This window comes from Ixodes scapularis, unplaced genomic scaffold, assembly GCF_016920785.2.
Source record: "Ixodes scapularis isolate PalLabHiFi unplaced genomic scaffold, ASM1692078v2 PGA_scaffold0__279_contigs__length_252992795, whole genome shotgun sequence".
Classification (NCBI taxonomy): domain Eukaryota; kingdom Metazoa; phylum Arthropoda; class Arachnida; order Ixodida; family Ixodidae; genus Ixodes; species Ixodes scapularis.
The window spans coordinates 149,776,749-149,797,263 of NW_024609835.1; the positions used below are offsets into that span (position 1 = coordinate 149,776,749).

The 20,515-nt window shown below is 50.9% G+C and overlaps 1 protein-coding gene across 1 annotated transcript in view; it reads left to right on the plus strand.

Moving 5' to 3' along the window:
• Nucleotides 1-356: 356 nt before the first annotated feature.
• Nucleotides 357-20,515, plus strand: part of LOC121048418 — a 30,775-nt gene continuing 10,616 nt past the window's right edge. Inside the window, exons 1-2 of the mRNA XM_040504740.1 lie at nt 357-1,361; nt 13,622-13,690. Of these exons, the coding sequence (XP_040360674.1) occupies nt 357-1,361; nt 13,622-13,690 (1,074 nt within the window). The remainder of the gene's footprint in view (nt 1,362-13,621; nt 13,691-20,515) is intronic.

The following is a 20,515-nucleotide window of genomic DNA, read 5'->3' on the forward strand; positions in this document are numbered from 1 at the left end:
GCTCAAAGGTATCCTGGGTCCATTATCTTTCGATCCAACTGACGTCATGTTCTCAAACTTTCGCGTGTTATGCCAAGCGCTAGCGTCACATTCTCTGTGAGTTTCAGCTTTTTGCGATGCGTAATTTATTTACGCCCTGCATATGTATAATTACTATACTTTTTTTCCCCAGTCCTTGCTCGAACAGAAATTGATCCGTTCTCGCGCGTATTCATGCGACGTTCCAAGGCTAAGCGAAACAAAGATAGGGGCAGGCGAGCAACGGAGGGGAGGGGGGCTTGGAAAAAAAGGACAAAGACAGGCGTGTTTGAGGCCCAAGCGGTCGATTCTAGATCGAAAACATCGCCTTCGTCACAATGGACGCATCTGGCATCGACACCAGCGAAACGCAGGCGCTTGACCAGCGAAGGACTCCCATTATCCTCATGGACGGCAGGGTGCCCGCCGCGTACCCAGGCTACCGTTTCTTCCTTGCCGTCGCTCGAATTTCGGGCTGTTGCTTCATCGACGGAGTCCTTTTCAAGACCGGACCCTGGATGCTCAGGCCCAACTTTCGACTGCTCTCGCTCGTACACTTCGCTTTTTGCGTCTTCCTTTCCCTGTGGCCGCCTGCGTCGTTCGTGATGGTCAGGGCTCAGAGCAGAAAGACGCTGAGCCAGATCCATAGCATAACCGGGTACGGGTTCTACGCCGCGATTTACGGGCAGGCGCTGGTAAACATCCTCAATATGGCCTTCAAGAGGAGCGACCTGGTCGACGTGGTGAGAATGGCGTCCCAGCTGGAGCGCAGGCTCCAAGTCCCGAAGAAGGCCGTCGAGCGCAGGCTCCGGCAAGTGTCCCTCATGTGCTTCGCCTTCGTGCTGTTCGATGGCTTCAAGTACATGCTGGGTTTAAGGACGGTCATGCTCCTCGCGTTCAGCCTGCTCGACGAGTCTCATGTTGTCTTCAGGGCGGTCTTCATTCCGGGGTTCCTTTTGGGTTGTGTTCTAGTCACCGTCTGGTACAACCTCTCCTTCTGGATGATCGTCTACTTTTCCGAAATGGTTCGGCAGTACTTCGCGGCCCTCAACGACTCCCTGGAGCTTGCACTGTCGACGTCGAAGGAAAGTTTCGAGGCTGCCGAAAGAATCCGGACGAACCTAGTGGCCCTGCGCAAGCTGCTCACAAAGATCAACTCCATTATCGGGGTTCAGGCGCTTTCGTACTACGCGGGCAGCGTGTTCTTTCTGTGTGCCACGCTGTACAGGATCTTGATCTCGGAAGGAGCACTCACCGATCGGGTCTCTCGACTGACGTACCTGGCTACCATGTCGGCGGGAATCGTCATCTCTACGAGGGCCTCACATCTGATGAGCCAGGAGGTGAGCTCTTCATTTGAACTCGTTACACGGCAGTTACAAGTTATAAATACTAAAAATGAATTATGATTTCGCCAATATCTTAGGTCTCAGCAGGGCCAAAAGCTTGTAACACAAGCACAAACGCAGAGACTATAAACGCGATGTCACGACGCATTCTTTGCGCTTGATCGAATCAGTTGTCTGTAACACGCATAGAAGCACATACAATGGCGTGTGTTTCCTGAGGAGCTTGATTGGCCCCATTGGCTCGTTGCGTTGACAGCGCATGGACTTCAGGCAAAACAGAGTGTAGCCTTGCCGTGAAAGGAAAAAATTCACGCGCGTAGCTTTTAACGGGCACGCGTGTTCAAAGTCTCGCAGCAATAATAGGGGCGAAGCTCTTTAGCCTTGTCCGTCCGTCCTGCGTCCGTGCTCAAATAAAAAGAAAAATGTTTGCGCAGTCGACAAGGATTCGGACCTGTGCGGGGAGACCCCAATGGATTTCTAGTCCATCGCCTTAACCACTCGGCCATGACTGCGGGACGAGTAAGGGGCTCTGGGATATGGTAGTAACTCAAGAGCTGGGGTTTCTGTCATGAATGAAACGTTGCGTGTAGCCGCTCAACGCCTATACAGGAGAGGGCGCTGCGGTCAAATTCTAAAAAATAACCACGTTCCATACCACACATTCTCTTTCTGACATGGACCGTTGACTTAAGCGGTGGAGATGCGTTCCCACGGCTTCTAGCGGATCCAAGCTGATCCGCTTGAAGAACCACTGGCTCTGCCTTTCACCGACCATAAAGCAGTAATAATGAAGTCGAAACGGAACCCGGAACTCAGCACTACCTATGAGCAATAAAAAAAAATCAGCATGATCAGCTCTACCTATGAACATCAGCACCACCAGAGCTTCGCCCCAATCAACATCATTCACCACGTGGAGATGCGGTCATTTTTTTTAAGTGGTTGGGCACCGGCAGCATTAAATACGCTCTTGAATAGACCTTCCCAGCTCTCGTCTTTGAGCAGTGATTATCTCTTTGACTGCTTCGCGGAAAACTAGACGTATAATGCTTTTTTGGTTTTTTTTTATGTGTACGTTTGTACCGAAATTCGCTCCGAAATAAAGAGCTCAAAATGCACAAACTGATTGCATTACTTAACGTGTTACTCTTCTTTAAGCCGCTGCTCCAGGATTGATGTATGCAGGTACCTGTACCAGAATTTAAAAACTGTAGGACACCTCAACTGAAATTAGTAAGTTAATGCGCATTGCGATAGAGTTCATGACGAATGAATTGGTCATTCTGTACGCGGTTGCTGCAAAATATATAATGCATTCAAAAACCTGGTGCATCATGTACCGAGAGATATTATTGCGATATATTCCGGACTTTCATCCGCACCCGATGCATAGTCAGAAATTTGTCACGTCTGGTCATAATGAAGGATCTCGAAAAACAAGATTCCCGTATAGTTCGCACCTGTAAATAGTCCGCACCGTGCAAGCATTTAAACTTTCAAACATGTATAGTCCCAGGACTATAATAAGAAAGGTAGAGTTCTAACCATCGTAGTTAATATTACCGAGGGAATTCCAAACTATTACCTGGATCGAACTAGCATTTCTAAAAGGGGAAAACAACTTTTACAGTGAAACTGATATGTGCTCCGATCTGGAAAAATATGTCCATGGATGTTAACAAAAGAACTCCTTCGTTCCGATTGGTCGTTGCAAGTATAAATAAAAACAGGGGGCAACCCGCGTGAGTCAGCCTTCCTTGGCAATATTAGATAGCGAGGTCCTGATCCCTTGTTATCATCTACAGTCACCGACTTATCTCAGCTAAGAGTGTGCTGTGACGAGGCTGAGGGCAGAACGCGCCGATTTAACCTTCTTTGCTATCGCATCCGCGATGCTGAAAAAGAGGCTTGGGCTCAATCGGAAAAAACTGTCCTCGAAACCTGCCTCAGAAAATTGGGTTTAGAACATGCCCGTAAGTGACCATAAGGCGATGATCACTTTAGCCACTAGGAATGAAATAAAGACAATTAAACAACGAAGTCGTGCACGTGTCTTCATTGCAATGATATGTAAATCGTATGGATGTCGTATAGTTGTCGTGAAGTTGTCGTACAGATAAGAGCTTCGCTGACCCTTTAATTGACTGACCTAGGCGTTTTCGATAACGCTCTTAGCAAGGTTCCAATTGGAACAATATGTTTATTTCAATAATTAGAACGCTAATCATAAATTCAAGGTAATTATTTTGCAAATTAGTATTTTTTTTTAAATCTGATGTTCGTCATGGCTGGTTGCTTGTTCCCTAAAAGAGTTTTTAGAGCGCAGCTCTTAGGCGCCCGTTCGCGGCTTGAGCGGCGTCGGTGTAACCGTGAGGCCACGTGACCCCCCCCCCCCCCCAGGTCACGTGAGCCCCCAGGTCACGTGACCCCCGCCCAGTTCACGTGAACCCCCCCCCCCAGGTTCGGGGGTCACGTGATCTCGGGTGGGTGGAAGGGGAGGGGGTGAAGGAGAAAGAGGGGGTGGAGGAGGAGGAGGAAGGGAGGAGGAGTAGACGGCAGGATTACGAGGGAGGAGGAAGGGGGAGGGTATACCCTCCCCTCAGTACCCTTCCCTTTTCCTCCTCAAGAGCTGCGCTCTAATTCGGCATTACAGGGAGTTGTAAACGGCTTTCTTTTTTTTTCGTAAACACTTTGTTTTTGAAAGTTTGAGTCTCCGCAGAATGTTTCAAAGTTTCCGCAGAAACACCCGGTAGATTGTATCGCACAAGGCGATAAAAAGACACCAATGTTTTCGGCCATCGACTCTCGATGCGTTTTGCTTTGGTTCTTAGCACGTACACTATACTCCGCGTGACTAAAACCGTAAAGTCAAAGCTACAGGGGAGAGGGTGTATTCCAGACTGTTCAAAAGGAGGGAAAGGAGGAACGTGAGAGAAGGCTGGGATTCCCAGGTTCCTCCTTTGTCTTCTCTTGAACAGGTCGGGATACACTCTCTCCCCTGTAGCTCTGGATGTACTGCACGGTTTTAGTGAGACGGAGTATATGTAACCATTTTCGTACAACGAAACCCGTTTAGAACAAACCCAAGTAGAGCGAATTATTGTTAATATCGACTCACGGAAAATTTAAAAAAAATGCATGTAAAGGTACCAATTAAAACGAACAACATATGCGGAGGGCAAGTTCGTCTGCTTCTTGCGCAGGGGGTAGTGGTGAAGTCAGAACGCCGAGCCCTGATTGGCTGCTCGCGACCCCCTATCCAACGTTACTAAAACACTCAGTTGGGAAACTCGCCGTCGAAACTTGGGCCGCTGGCGTCCACCGAGACCGAGCTAAATGCGACAACAGCGCCACTCTTTTTCGTTTGTCTGTACTATGGTCACCTCGAGCTTTTTGAAAGCCTGTTTTTGCGTAAAAACAAAGGGAAAAGACTCTTTTTGTATGAAATTTATTGGAGTTTAGTACCAAATGATGGGCGCGTGATGTTTTTATCATCTTTAGTTCGCAAGGTTTTGCGGAACAATTAATATTGTTTGTATAAAACCATGCCTCAGCGGGCCTTTCAGGTAGCGCGTCCCGACCTAGGTGCATTTTAACTTCAGTAGTTCAACGCGGCGCGTCCGCCGGGGAGACGGGGGTTCACCCTGTCAAAGCCAAAAATAGAAGTCGCGTGCAGTTTCTCGAGTGGCCGCTGCGGGAGAAATGGTGGCGTGGTGTTCGTCATTAGCTCGGTGCTCGGAGACAGATTGGGGCCATATTTTTAGGGCTGTCACTATGGAAGTTTCCCAACTGAGGGTTTTAGTAACGTTGCCCCTATCTGAGCGTCGTCTGCTCCTTTGCAACGTCGTGTGCGTCAGTCTTGCCTTTCCTGCGGCTTTCGGAAGTGCAGAGGCCAGATTCACGAAATGACCTGTGCGTAAGACAAAACTTAAGAACAAATTCGTATTCACAAAACAAAATTTTCATAAGTTTTGCGCAGGTTACGACAAAATCCTACGACAGCTCCGAAGTTACGCACTTCTTACGAACAAATCAGCATGGCCGGCAGCGTCGCGGTCGCGACGACCCACGGACGTTTATTTTTCTACGTGCGCTTCTCACGCGTCCCGACTTCAAGCAGTAAGAAAAAAGTAAAAAGTACTTGAAACAGACCACGACGAACAAGAACGCTGGATCCACAAACACCCGGGAAAAGCTCCAACTTCCACGATTCCACCGTACGCGACCAAGTGAGCTAGGCAGTTATACCTAGCAGGCACTGCACGACTCGGCGACCGTCTGCCAACGACCGGCTGGCGTGCTGAATGAAATATGCCCGCGCGGCCTTTGTGAACCCTTCCCGTATTGTACTTTGATCGCTGACCTCAATTTTAGATTAAAGGTCAATTTTTTTCCTCTATGTTAACTCCTTGTTTCCCTGTTTCCCAAGGCAACGGTGACTCTCGCCGGTGAAAAATCGGTGAATCTCCGACAGACGCAGGAAAGGTAAAGCAGCCATCGCTTTGACTAGCAGACGTAATGCAGACGACGTTAACTGCCCCAACCCGCCGACGCCGTTAAGGAGTGAGGGGCCTCGCCGCACACGAAACGAGGGAAAAAGTATTTGGGAGGGAACTTGCGGACACTAACACGCTCACCCTCTCGGTTCTTAGCAAACAAACCTCGGACACCTCGCCAGTGAGTCCTTTGACTTCCCTCCTTGATGCGCGTCTGCTAGTTGTTAGACAAAAACAACGTACCGCTCGAGTTATTTCGTCTGCCCTCTCTGAAAGGCGAAGTCGAGCTCGCTCGACTTCCGAAAGTCGCAGGAAAGGTAAGACAGACGCAAACGACGTTGCGAGCAGACGACGTTGCAAAGGAGCAGACGACGCTCAGATAGGGGGTCGCGATCAGCCAATCAGGGCTCGGCGTTCTGACGTCACCGCTACTTCCTTTCTTATGCGCAGAAAACAAAAATGAGCTCCCCCCCCCCCCCCCCCCCCCCCGGGAAGGATTCCAAAAACGGGCAAAGCAATGGTCTTCTAGCCTGTCCCTTCCCCCAAAAAAGAAGTAGGAAAGAAAAAATTCAAAAGCTCAAGTTGCGAAAAAAATTGAGCGATGAGAAGCGATTCAGAAGGCTAAAAAATACACACTGCGCTCACGCACAGAAAAAAAAAAGCGATTTTCATTCCAAAGCGTTTGTCCACGAAGAGAAATGATTCAAAAAGGGAGATAAGCTAAAAAAATTAAAAAAAAAACTGCGTGCATGCAAAAAAAAAACAAAAATCTTTTTAGCGCGGCGTTACAAGGCGGAACTCAAGATATGAGAAAGAAAGAGAAGCTCTCGCGTTACAACGAACGCATCGTGGAAGTTCGTTGTAAATGGTTTTTGCTATATCGAACTGATCGTAGCGTTTCCTGCTGTTCGTTATAAATTAAACGGGTTTGACTGTATACTTCATCAAAGCATAACGTAGCGCGAGTTCTTCATTTGCACGCTTTTACAACTGCAATCTAACTTCACCTCATTGAGACTCAATATGTGGAGAAGCCAGTTTCGCCTCCTCCCTTGGGTTTAGTTTAAATACGTAAAAGCCAGTCTGGGTTAAAATCTACAAACTTATATTTACAGCGAATGTACGTATATCTTAGTATGCCAGAGGACAAAGCCGCCCACAAGAGTCGTTCTTGTAGCGCCATCTCCCGATGGGCAGAGAAAACACGACTCTCGGGTGACTCGGCGGTCTGCATCGGAGCCCATCATTGAAAACGTTAAGAACGTTCTAATTTCCCACAGGAACGGAGCCTCGAAACTCCACAAGGTAAAATTGATCATTAAAATGCACGTTTACTAAAACTGTGAACCCTTTACGTGTATGTTCCATTTTGTCTTTCCGGCTCGATTTACAGTCGTCCCCTCGGTTTATGCCATGCACTATGGCGCGCCGATTCAACTGAGGTTTACTGAGGTGCATGGGCGTACCAACCAGGGAGGGGGGGGGCAAGGGGGGCGTTTGCCTCCCCCCCCCCCCTTCCCACACACTTCTCAGAGTGTGTGTGTGTGGGGGGGGGGGCACAAAGCATATGTTTTGTCCCCCCTGAAACAGCTGCCAGGGCAAACACTGGCCGCCGGCGCCCAAGGGATGCCAAGGGCCTGGCCCTGGGAGAGGGGTGGGGAGGTCTGGTTTGCCCCCCCCCCCCTTCCCCCCCCCCCCCCCACACACACACACACAAAAATAAGTTGGCACGCCACTGCTGAGGTGCACGCCAAATGACTCTGTTGGGAGCCGCACCGCGGCGCCACTGTCTTGTCGTACGCTTCCCATTGCGGCGTTACTCGTTACGAAGGTCGAAGAAGGAATCAGGCTGCGCATGAATATAATAAGCCCTGCCGTTCTTACTTTGTCAGTGAGAACGGCAGGACTTGTGAGGTTCATGCGCAGCCCGATTCTTTCCTCGACGTTCATAATGTAACGACGCAGTCTCATTGGCTGTGGAGTGATAATGGGAAGCGTGCGACAAAACAGTGATGCCGCGGTGCGACTCCCAGCAGGGTCATTTGGCGTGCAGATCAGTGTGATCGAAGTGCCCCCCTAGGTGTCGCACGCTAGCTATATAATATGCGTGTTTTTTTTTTTTTGCCTCAACTTGCTGTTGGCTACAGAATACACCATAAAATATTCAGCACCATTAACCCCCTTAAAGGGGCCATGAAACGAATTTTGGGTTGGGATGAATGATTTTAAATTGGCACTTTACTAGTCGCGTATCGTTTAGTTGGCCAAAAGAAAGAGGCTAGAAAGTCAAAAGCCAGCTTTTCAGTACGAACATTTGAAAATATAGCCGACTATTTTGTACCTTCTTGCCTTCGAAAGCTCTCCGCCTTTTCACTATGATACAGAATAGAGGTTTTTTGCGCGACACAGGGGACAATTACAAGCGAGTAGACACGGACAAGCGCAAACTTTCAACTACTTTATTCGTGCGCATTCGACCACGAACATCCAGAAAGAGCATGCGCAGCACGCTACACAGACGAAAAAAAACCGAAAATAGATAATAGAGTCATCCACCAAGACACATTCCACGATAGTCATTATCGAACCAGCAACCCGGATAAAAACTGCACTTCACTTTCAAACAAAGAAACCGAGGTATCGCTGACACAGTCATGGTTCTTCTTTATATAAAAAGCTTCCATCAATTCTCTGGCTGTGCTGTCTTTGCTTCTACCCAAGATCCTAATCTCCCGAAATCGCGCATCACACCCACAGTCGGCACAGTGAGTAGGCAAGTGTGCATTGCCTTTATTCCTGATCGACAATTCATGTTCCCGTGCGCGGTCATTAACGCAGCGACCAGTTTGACCAATATATACTTTCCCACACGAGAGCGGAATCTCGTATACCACCGCTGTGGCACAATCCACAAACGGTCGGGCGTGCTTTTTGTTGCAGCCACCTGTCTTTTCTCTTCCCGAGGAAATCCTCGGGCAAAGGCCCGCAAGCTTGCGTGGCGCAGGGAATACGAAAGGTACATTGTACCTATTCGCTACCTTCTTGAGGTTGTGGGACACTTTGTGTATATATGGCACCACTTCTGGTCTACACATCCTTAGTGGCGGCTCTGGCCGCGTCCTCTGCTTTTCCTTGGTCTTCTGGAGCAACGTCTCAGCAACCGCCGTAATGACCGAGCAGGGGAAACCGGCAGACTTCAGCCTGGCTACCTGATCATTAAATTTAATGATCAGGTAGCCAGGCTGAAGTCTGCCGGTTTCCCCTGCTCGGTCATTACGGCGGTTGCTGAGACGTTGCTCCAGAAGACCAAGGAAAAGCAGAGGACGCGGCCAGAGCCGCCACTAAGGATGTGTAGACCAGAAGTGGTGCCATATATACACAAAGTGTCCCACAACCTCAAGAAGGTAGCGAATAGGTACAATGTACCTTTCGTATTCTCTGCGCCACGCAAGCTTGCGGGCCTTTGCCCGAGGATTTCCTCGGGAAGAGAAAAGACAGGTGGCTGCAACAAAAAGCACGCCCGACCGTTTGTGGATTGTGCCACAGCGGTGGTATACGAGATTCCGCTCTCGTGTGGGAAAGTATATATTGGTCAAACTGGTCGCTGCGTTAATGACCGCGCACGGGAACATGAATTGTCGATCAGGAATAAAGGCAATGCACACTTGCCTACTCACTGTGCCGACTGTGGGTGTGATGCGCGATTTCGGGAGATTAGGATCTTGGGTAGAAGCAAAGACAGCACAGCCAGAGAATTGATGGAAGCTTTTTATATAAAGAAGAACCATGACTGTGTCAGCGATACCTCGGTTTCTTTGTTTGAAAGTGAAGTGCAGTTTTTATCCGGGTTGCTGGTTCGATAATGACTATCGTGGAATGTGTCTTGGTGGATGACTCTATTATCTATTTTCGGTTTTTTTTCGCCTGTGTAGCGTGCTGCGCATGCTCTTTCTGGATGTTCGTGGTCGAATGCGCACGAATAAAGTAGTTGAAAGTTTGCGCTTGTCCGTGTCTACTCGCTTGTAATTGTCCCCTGTGTCGCGCAAAAAACCTCTATTCTGCATCATGAACCAACTAGGCCAACAAGTTTTAATTCACTATGATACATTCGCGGTTCCAAAAGCGCGTCACCGGCGCCAAACTGACGTCAGCAGAGCCCAGCTCACGCATTGGACACGAGAACTGCGTCACTCGGACGTATGCGCTCGTCAACAATCAATCCGTCGACGAATATTTGGATTCGCGTTCGTGGCCAATGAGTGCCCTGACGGAACTTAATGTCACTGGGGAATGACAAGTTCTATGGCGTGCATAAAAAGCACGATGGAAGCTAGGAGTCATCGCACCGGTGCCGAAGGAATGTCACGACCACGTGATTTCACAATTCGCATTTGAGTTGAGGATTAAAGCTAAGGAGGAAGAAGTAGACAAATCGTTTCATGACCCCTTTAAATTATGGTGAAATCAAGCTGTCAGCTGTTCTGTAGACGGCTCCTACCACGGCCGGACTGGAAGCTCGTGCTCTCTTTCTCTTCTTACGGCCTTTGCAATTGGGGCAATCGCCACCTCCCGCCGCGATTCGCGGGGGGCGCTGTCACCCCACCCCTGGGCTACCCTTTGCCGTTTGCACAGAGCGCGTCTGACAGTGTATCTCAGCGCTGTCGTAACTTGCGGCCGAGATTTTGATAGCCTTTGACACCTGATCTTTACGTTTAGATCCTCGGCCACTATCTAATGCGCTTCTGATGAGCCCAAAACAGTGAATATTTGACGCACATCTCCCAGAGATTCGACAGTAAAAGTAGCAAGTAGAGAAAGCGAATGCAATTGCGGAAAAACTATACTCGTATTTACTTCCAGGATCTCTGTTGCAACTCAAGAGCAGGAGGAGGTCGACCCCTTCTACGTGGAGGAACTTTAAATGATAAATAATTCGTGCACTCTCGTCAAATGTAAGCAGGCCCAATATATCTATTGCCGTCGTCTGCATCATCGTTTCATAGGCCGCACATAAAGTCGGTCAGTTGCTCTAGACGAGGGTGTAGTAGTCTGTACAATTTTCGCACAGTGCATATTGCAGCCTAAAGTGCTTCCTCGAGAGCTTGTGCACATATCCAGCTGATTTTTCGTTTCTGTCCGTGGCTGTCTTTGCATGGTTAATCAGAAGTATTCTGAGGAACTTCTTGCAAATTAAACCAGCCAAGCGCTTTGAGTGACTGTTGTCAATGCCCTCTGGGCAACTAAGGATTGGCGCGTCTTCAAGGTGGGGTGCAATGAGTAGTTGCAGAACTTCGTGCACATTTGTACAGCTTAACAGCCTTAAAAAAAAATGTTCGCAAGTGCGAGGAATTTAGGATTTGGATAATGAAGTCCGCTTTTATCCTGACCTTGCAATAAGACGAACAGAAGATCACCTCTGTTACTAGTAGTCAACAGCATAACACAGGCGGCGCACCCAAACTCACTAATGAGTTTCACCAGATAGTCACCGACGTACACCAGACCAGAGTATGTCAGGGATGGAGATGGAGCGCAAGGCTCTTTCAGTTTTTTCAGGTCAGTGGTAACCGAGTCGGACACAGCCGCTGTCAACTCCTCAGAATCAGTGTCTGACATTTGTATTTGCTTAAAAGGTGTTTTTCCTTTTTGTGACAATGTGATCAAGGGCTGCTGTGACAGCCCTTGCATGACTTAAATCGGAGCGAAGTTCAATAAACCGTTGCCAAAACAACAACCTACGAAGCTCGAACACCAGCTCAAAGCAGCTCGAAGGCTTGCTAAAGTTGAAGCCTGGGCGAGTTGGTATGACATACTTAAAAGGTTAAAACAGCGCAAAAAACGACGGACAGGGTAAAGCAGGACACAGACAGAGCGCTGACTTGCAACTAAATTTTTATTGGACGCAACGGTTTAACCTTTTAAGCAGCTCGAAGGGATTCGCCGAGTGGGTGAAGTGGTTGCGCCCCTGGCGGCAAGCAAGTGAACTACTTCGTTTCAGCTTCGGTCCAGACGCAGCCAAAGCTACAAGCGCGAACTCCGGGCTTTCAGCATCCCTGCCAAGCATGCGCGCTCGTGCAGTGCAAGCACTGTTCTGGGCCACATGCTCGCGCTTGTAGCATCGGCTGCGTCTGGACCGAAGCTGAAACAAAGTATACATGCGGAGAAAAAATGCCATTGACTCCCGGGTGATTGCAAAGGCCGTAAGAAGAGAAAGAGAGCGCGCGCTTCCAGTCCGGCCGTGCTCGTACTAATGCATCAGATTCACGTGTCATGAACTGACAATGCTCGGAGCACATGCATGGCTCCGGACATTGTTATGGCAAATTCCACTGGTCGTTTTGGAGCGCGCCGGGATTAACTTTTCTGGAGCGAGCCTATTTACTTGGCGATCGGGATCGAGACCGACGTGTTTCACTGGTCGTTTTGGATTAGCTCCCGCTCCAGATCTCGATCTGGATCCGAGAAAAGTCGCTCCCACGATATCGGCGGATTCAACCGGAAGCCAGCCGGGCCAGCCCTCGGCGCACACACGTGACTTTCTTTCTCGTGGGGCATCTCGCCTGATCTCGCCCATCTCGCCTCAGAAGAAGAAGACGCACGTCACGTGCTGGGCTCCTAGATTGTCTCGACATCAGAAGAATTCGTAATGGCCGCTTGCTTACCCTTGGCTCGACAGCCGATTCGTTTTCCAGGAAGGAGAAGAGAAGGTATTTTCCGCGCCACGGGCATTCCGGCAATCTTTGCTAGAAGCGCCTGAGCCATTCCTGCCGCTCGTGCGCCGAACACGTGTTAGCGCCGCGATTACGAAAACGTCTTCAAAACGACCGCGGCGGCCACGGAAAGGGGATTCCCGGGCAGTTGAATGACGGGAAGGCATGCGCCGATCCCGGAGCAGTGGTCATGTTGTCCTGGAGATCCGTAGGCGGCGCGACCCCGTTCGGATCGTGTGCTCCAGTCCGGATCTGGTCAACTGATCCCGGCGCGCTCCAAAACGCCCAGTGGAATTCGCCATTAGAGTTTGCTCGTGTGCCTGCTTCATGCTGAAGTTCATACTGTATTATTCGCACAGCTTCTTAGTCGAATTTGATGTGTCACAAGGTTGGAGAAGAAACTCCAAAGAAAACAAAATTACGTGATTCCCCCTCTACACTAGCTGCTTTCTGTATAAATGTAAAAATAATGTAAAGTGTCTGGATGAAAAGTAAAAATTAGAAGTGATATAGAAAAAATCAGGTACTTTGGATTTGACGATAATAATCCCTGGAGAAGGGGAACGAGAAGGACAGAGGACAAACACAAATCTCCAAACACAGCTGGATGACTGCTGCGCGATTGTATGAAAAAGCTCTTTCTAATCAGCTTTCATTGTTTTTTTTTTTTTTTCGAAGAATGTGGCAGGACCAAGAACACTCTTAAAGAATGTATTGCAATGTTAAAAAAAAAAATTAACTCGACAGCTAAGCGGGCATGCTGCTAACCGACTCTCAATAAACTATGAGCTGCAGGTTATTTTTCTAATTTTTTTCCCTGGTCCCCTGACCACTGAACCCGATTGTTACGTATTTTCTGTCTTGACAAAAATGTTCAAGCCCTTAGCTACGTGGTTTTTGAGAGGAGTCAAAACTTTTAAAACAAATTTTGTACAGAACAAATAAAATTTAAAAACAATTTTATCTGCACCACATTTTTTCCAAAAGACGGGCAGCTGCAAGGCAGACAGTTTTCAATAATTTCGTATTGTTTTGCATTTCTTTTCAGGGCTACAAAATTGAAAGCGTGGTTCAAGCAGCAGAGTTTGAAAAGCTGTCGGATGCCTCCACACACCAAGTAAGAATTTTCGTTATTTTAATACTCTGTCCCATATGTCTGATTTTCTTTTTTTTATCGTATAATCGTGAGGGTGAAAATCAACTAGCAAGAAATGCATGCTTCTAGAGACCTTACGTAGCACTAAGCCGAAACAACGATAGTCCTAACACTCATCAACCAAGGGGTACTCGAGACGCCCGGTAATCCTTTTTTTTATGTTTTCAATTAGCTTCATAGTCAAACTATAAGTCTGGTACACGTTACTCGAAAAAATATAATCGATTACAATTACAATTACTTCCGCTTAAAACGTTATCAATCAGATTGCTCGATTACTCGAGATGAAAAGTAATTCGTTACTTGAAAAAGTGACCGTTACTCCTCCGCTTCAGATTTTAAAAACGAGAGAGTTTTCTGCCGGTTTCAAAACAGGTCTCTCGTACTGTCCACTAAGGGATTAGAATCACCGAATTACGAACTACTTATGTCTTAATTCCCCAATTTTCGTAAACCATACGCCTGTTGGAGATTTGGTTCGAAATTTCCGCGTGGTATGAAACTTGTAGAAACAAACACTAGAATGGGAAATGGGGGGAAAAGAAAAAGTAAACGGCTACGAGTAATTTTCGGATTTCCAAAAGTAATCGATTCCAAGTAATATGATTGCTTATAATGAGTACTGCACAAGTCTGCGTTTTGGTCTCAATGATTGCGATCACTATTCTCAAATGGCATTACGATGAGGCTGGAAAAACGAAAATCATAATGAAAGGAAATGACAGGACTGCGCTCAATTTGTCCCCAAGTGAAAAAGTTTCCGAGGATGGCCTACACGATTTTTTACTGGGCGCCGTCATTTTGGTGCAGAGCGGACGCAGTTGGCGACCATTACGATGAAAAACTTCGACTTCCTCAGCTTCAGAAACGGTCTCAGAAAGCTCGGGCCATATCGTTTTGCTCTGTCGCGGACTTTTCTGACAATCCAGGACGACGGAAAACCCAATTTCGTCCGATGTGAAATAAAGCTTCAGATAAATGCCACCAATGATCTAAGATTGCTGACGTTACCGCTACTCTGAACAATATGTTTAGTGACCCTGGCCTCTACCCTAATGGCTGAACGGCTGAGATGAAGGGTGCTTGCAGTACTCTGTATATTGCCGCGCGCAGGGCTGAGAAAGCAACGCTCGGTCACGGACCCCCAGAAAGTTCTCGTCTATTCATGTACCGCACGTAACTTCTATCATTTATTCCTGCTTTTGTTTTCTAGAAAGTGCGTGTTCATTCTCGCCCCGATCACGCGACGCTCGAGCCGCTTTCGCCGAATCTTCGAGATAGTGACTCATTCTAGATAAGAGGCCGCCCGCGACCTTGTCGAGTCAGTCTCGCCTCTGCGCTCGATCCTGCGGTTTCGCCGACATCGACGCCCGCGACGCTCCGTTATTATCTTTTGTACCCTTTTATTTTTGGCACAAGTTCGCCACATTAAACGTTTATCTCTTCTTGTTCATTTTCTGTTTTCTTTGGTCACCACCCGTGACACTTTGGTGGAGGTGCTGGGTACCCGCATGCCCGTGCAACGCTCCCCTCCGAGTGCCCGCAGTGCAAGTCCGGACCCAGCCTCCCGAGGACCGAGCGAAGACCAGATCGAGACCCGATCCAGTCGCCGCACCCAAGGTCTACCCCCGGAACACGGACTTCTGCCACCCCGGACCAGGCAGCCAACGAGGCCGACGATGGACAACCAGTCCTCGCAGAACCCGTCCGCCGCCGCCGTGGTATACCTTCCCGTCGCACCCCGGACTCCGACGCCATTCCACGGGGAGGTCCACGAGGACGTTGAAGATTGGCTGCAACATTACGAACGAGTTGCCCGCCATAACGCATGGACACCGGAGCAGTGCCTCCAGAACGTCTACTTCTCTCTGGAAGGCACGGCACGCACGTGGTTCGAGAACCACGAAGCGTCCATTGCGTCGTGGGAAGAATTCCAGGCCGAGCTGCGACGGACCTTTGCCAACCAGCACCGACGGCAGCGTGCCGAAGAACTCCTGCGAGCGAGAACCCAAAGGCCGACCGAGAGCGTCACAAGCTTCGTCGAAGACGTTCTTCACCTCATGAATCGCGCCGACCCAACCGCTCCCGAAGAGAAAAAGCTGCGGGTCTTGATGCGCGGTGTGAAGGAAAACATCTTCGGTGGCCTTGTGCGGAGCCCGCCTACCACCGTCGAAGCCTTCATCGCCGAAGCAACCAACATCGAGCGCGCGCTTCAAGCTCGTGTTTCCCACTACCAGCGAAATCCAGGCGTCGTTGCACCCACACTGCTTAACGGCGAAAACACTCTGGGCACACCGGACATCCGAGAAATTATCCGAGAGGTTGTCCGGGAGGAACTGCGAAGGTTGCTGCCAACTACCAGCCGTCCGCCAACCCTTTCCATCGCCGAGGCTGTCCGAGAAGAAGTGCATCGGGCGCTCCAACCAGAGGTTCCCGTCACCACGGTGGCACCGGAGGAACCGACGTTGAGCTACGCCGCGATGGCCCGACGACCGCCGCAAGCTCCCCGTCAAGCCACGTCGCCACCCCGAAGAGACGCCCCAACGCCGCAGTACCCCCGACGACAGGAAGATCAGGCGCACCCAGAGCAACCTGCGCCGAGGAAGACAGACGTCTGGAGGACGGCCGACCGACGCCCGCTGTGTTACCACTGCGGGGAAGCTGACCATGTGTACCGCCGATGCCCATACCGACGACTCGGGCTGCGCGGGTTCCACCCGAACGACCCGCGACCCCGTTATGGTGAACGCCCTCGGGAAATCGACGAGTACCTGCGACGACCTCAGTCCCCCGAGCCTGCGTTCCGCCGAGAGTTCCGGTCACCTTCGCCACGACGTCCAGCTTCGCCGATGCACCGACCCCGACGTGAAAGCCTGTCGCCCCTCGCTCCACGCCGGGGAAACTAGGCGCGGCAACCCCTGGAGGTGGAGTTGCCGAAGACGACCGACGCCAAGATCCTCCACGAACGTCGGAGGGCCCCCACCCGAACGCTACCAGAGACCGAAACGACGCCCCTGCAGCGGTGTCCAATAACCTGAATGTCGTCATTGACGGCTACGACGCATCAGCACTCGTTGACACCGGAGCAGACTACTCGGTCTTGAGTGGAAGGCTCTCCCGCCGCCTTCGCAAAGTCATGACGCCGTGGGATGGACCCCAAATACGAACCGCAGGAGGACATCTCATCACGCCCGTCGGAAGGTGCACTGCTCGCGTCGAGATTCACGGCGAGACGTGTCCGGTAAAGTTCGTCGTTCTGCAAGACTGTTCGAGGGACGTTATTCTCGGAATGGACTTTCTCTGCGAGTATGGCGCCGTCATCGACCTCGGAACAAACCGGCTGACGCTACGAAAACCTGCTCCACCAGCGGAGGAACCCCAAGCGACGTCACCCACGGTCCGAGTCCTCGAAAACCACGTAAACCTACCACCGCAGTCGAGTGTTTTCGTACTTGTCGGGATCGATGAAGCTTCCTGTGGCGAAGTTCTTCTCGAGGGAAGCCTCCAATTGCTCCTGGGAAGAGGCATAGGCGTCGCAAGGGGAGTAGCTGAACTTCAGGATGGGCGGACTGTGGCCCTCGTGACGAACTTCCGAAACGAAACGCAACACCTCACGAAAGGTGCAGCCGTGGGCCACGTCGAGAAACTCCGAGACCCCGCCGAAATCACCGCGATTATTGACGAATCCTCGCCGCCCCAGCAAGACAGTACGTCGCCAACACAGCTCGACATTGACCCTAAGCTTCCGGACCCTGAACGGCGTCAGCTGGTTAACCTCCTCGCCGAATACCGCGACTGCTTTGCGACGTCGTCGAAGGTGCGCCAGACAGCGGTTGCCAAGCACCGCATCGTTACCGAGGACGACGCGCGCCCTGTGCATCGATCGCCGTACAGAGTCTCCGCTAAAGAAAGGGAGGTGATCCAGGAGCAAGTGCAAGAGATGCTGAATGACGACATAATCCAACCCTCAAGCAGTCCGTGGGCCTCTCCAGTTGTACTGGTTAAGAAGAAGGACGGAACGCTTAGGTTCTGCGTGGACTACCGGCAGCTGAACGCGGTAACGAAGAAAGACGTCTATCCACTCCCCCGCATCGACGACACGTTAGACCGGCTGCGCCACTCCCGATACTTTTCATCGATGGACCTGAAGAGCGGCTACTGGCAGATCGAAGTCGACGAGCGGGACCGAGAGAAGACAGCTTTCGTCACACCGGATGGGCTGTACGAGTTCAAGGTGATGCCCTTCGGACTGTGCACGGCGCCAGCAACTTTCCAGCGTGTCATGGACACCGTACTGGCAGGACTGAAGTGGCAGAGCTGTCTCGTCTACCTCGACGACGTCGTTGTGTTTTCCAGCGACTTCGACGAGCACCTGCGACGACTGCGAGCTGTTCTCCAAGCCATACGGACCGCCGGACTCACCCTGAAGCCGTCAAAGTGTCGGTTCGCCTATGACGAGCTGAAGTTCCTAGGTCACGTGGTCAGTAACGAAGGCGTTCGCCCCGACCCAGAGAAGACTCGCGCCGTCGCAGCATTTCCAGCGCCGGCAGACAAGAAGGCCGTGCGAAGGTTCCTTGGGCTATGTGCCTACTATCGGCGCTTCGTTCGAGATTTCGCGAGGATTTCCGCACCGCTCACAAGCCTCACGAAGGACGCCGAGAAGTTCGAATGGGCCGAGGAGCAGCAGCAGGCATTCGACGAGCTGAAGCGACGACTGCAGGCGCCTCCCGTTCTTGGACATTTCGACCAGGATGCGGAAACCGAGATTCACACGGACGCAAGTAACGCAGGACTTGGCGCGGTACTGGTTCAAGTACAAGAAGGCACCGAGCGAGTCATCGCCTACGCAAGTCGGACATTGTCCAAGGCGGAGCGAAATTACTCCACGACTGAAAAAGAATGCCTTGCGGTCGTCTGGGCGATCACGAAGTTTCGTCCGTACTTATACGGAAGCCCGTTCCGCATAGTCACGGACCACCATTCGCTCTGCTGGCTTGCGAACATCAAGGACCCGTCAGGACGCCTTGCTCGATGGAGTCTCCGACTACAAGAGTTCAACATGACCGTAGTCTACAAGTCAGGCCGCAAGCACAGCGACGCCGACTGCCTGTCCAGAGCTCCCGTCGAAACACCTTCCGACAGCAGCGACGACGATGACGACGAGTGTTTCCTGGGCGCAGTGAACAGCGACGACATGGCCCGACGTCAGCGAGACGATCCTGAGCTGCGCGCACTAATAGAGCACCTGGAAGGGCGCGGGAGTGCCATACCACGTGTTTTTTCACGAGCCCTGCCGACCTTCGCCATTAGACAAGGTGTACTCTACAAAGAGAACTTCGGGAACAACAACTCGCCGTGGCTGCTGGTAATCCCGACCGACCTTCGAGGGGAGATCTTTCAAGCATGTCACGACGACCCGACATCCGGACACCTTGGATACAGCCGGACACTGGCCCGTATTCGTGAAAAGTATTACTGGCCCAAGCTCCCCAAGACCGTCCACCTGTACACACGATCATGCCACGAGTGCCAGCGACGCAAGAAACCTCCGACGAGGCCGGCCGGACTCCTGCAGCCTATTTCTCCTCCAACTGCACCCTTCCAGCAGATCGGAATGGATCTACTTGGTCCTTTTCCGCCTTCGACGTCGGGGAACCGCTGGATCATCGTCGCCACAGATTATCTCACACGGTACGCCGAAACGAAAGCTCTTCCTTCGGGGACTGCTGTGGAAGTTGCCAAGTTTTTCATTGAGTCCATCGTCCTCCGGCACGGCGCTCCAGAAGTTCTGATTACAGATCGCGGATCATCGTTCATGGCACAACTGACCCAAGAAATCCTCCGACTCAGTCATACCAGCCATCGTCGTACAACTGCGTACCACCCGCAGACCAACGGGCTGACGGAGCGACTCAACAAGACAATCGCCGATATGATCTCTATGTACGTCGACGTAGAGCACAAGACGTGGGACGAGGTGCTGCCCTACGTCACGTTCGCCTACAATACGGCGGTTCAAGAGACCACTGGATTCACCCCTTTCCAGCTGGTACATGGTCGGAAGGTAACGACCATGCTGGACGCCATGCTGCCCCATGAGCCATCTGACAACGAGAGCGACGACGCCCAGGCGGTTGCTCAACGCGCCGAAGAAGTTCGCCAGCTCGCCCGACTCTTGATTCAAGACCAGCAACACGTCGACGCCGGCCGCTACAACCTTCGTCGCAGGGACGTCCACTTCCAGCCCGGAGATAGGGTGTGGGTATGGACGCCCATCCGTCGCCGCGGCCTCAGTGAGAAATTGCTGAAGCGCTACTTTGGGCCCTACAAGATCATCCGACGCCTCGGCGATCTGAACTACGAAGTTCTACCCGACGGAACGCGCCCATCTGCAAGACGTCAGCCGCGACCCGAGGTGGTGCATGTCGTCCGGCTGAAGCCGTATTACGAACGATAGGACTCTCCACTCTCGTCGACGAGTGAACTGTGGACTGTGAACTCCGGCTAGCTATTCTGCTGTCCTTTTGTTTTTTTTTGTTTTCCGTTTTTGTGCTGCATCGGGACGATGCACTTTTAAAGGGGGGATAATGCCGCGCGCAGGGCTGAGAAAGCAACGCTCGGTCACGGACCCCCAGAAAGTTCTCGTCTATTCATGTACCGCACGTAACTTCTATCATTTATTCCTGCTTTTGTTTTCTAGAAAGTGCGTGTTCATTCTCGCCCCGATCACGCGACGCTCGAGCCGCTTTCGCCGAATCTTCGAGATAGTGACTCATTCTAGATAAG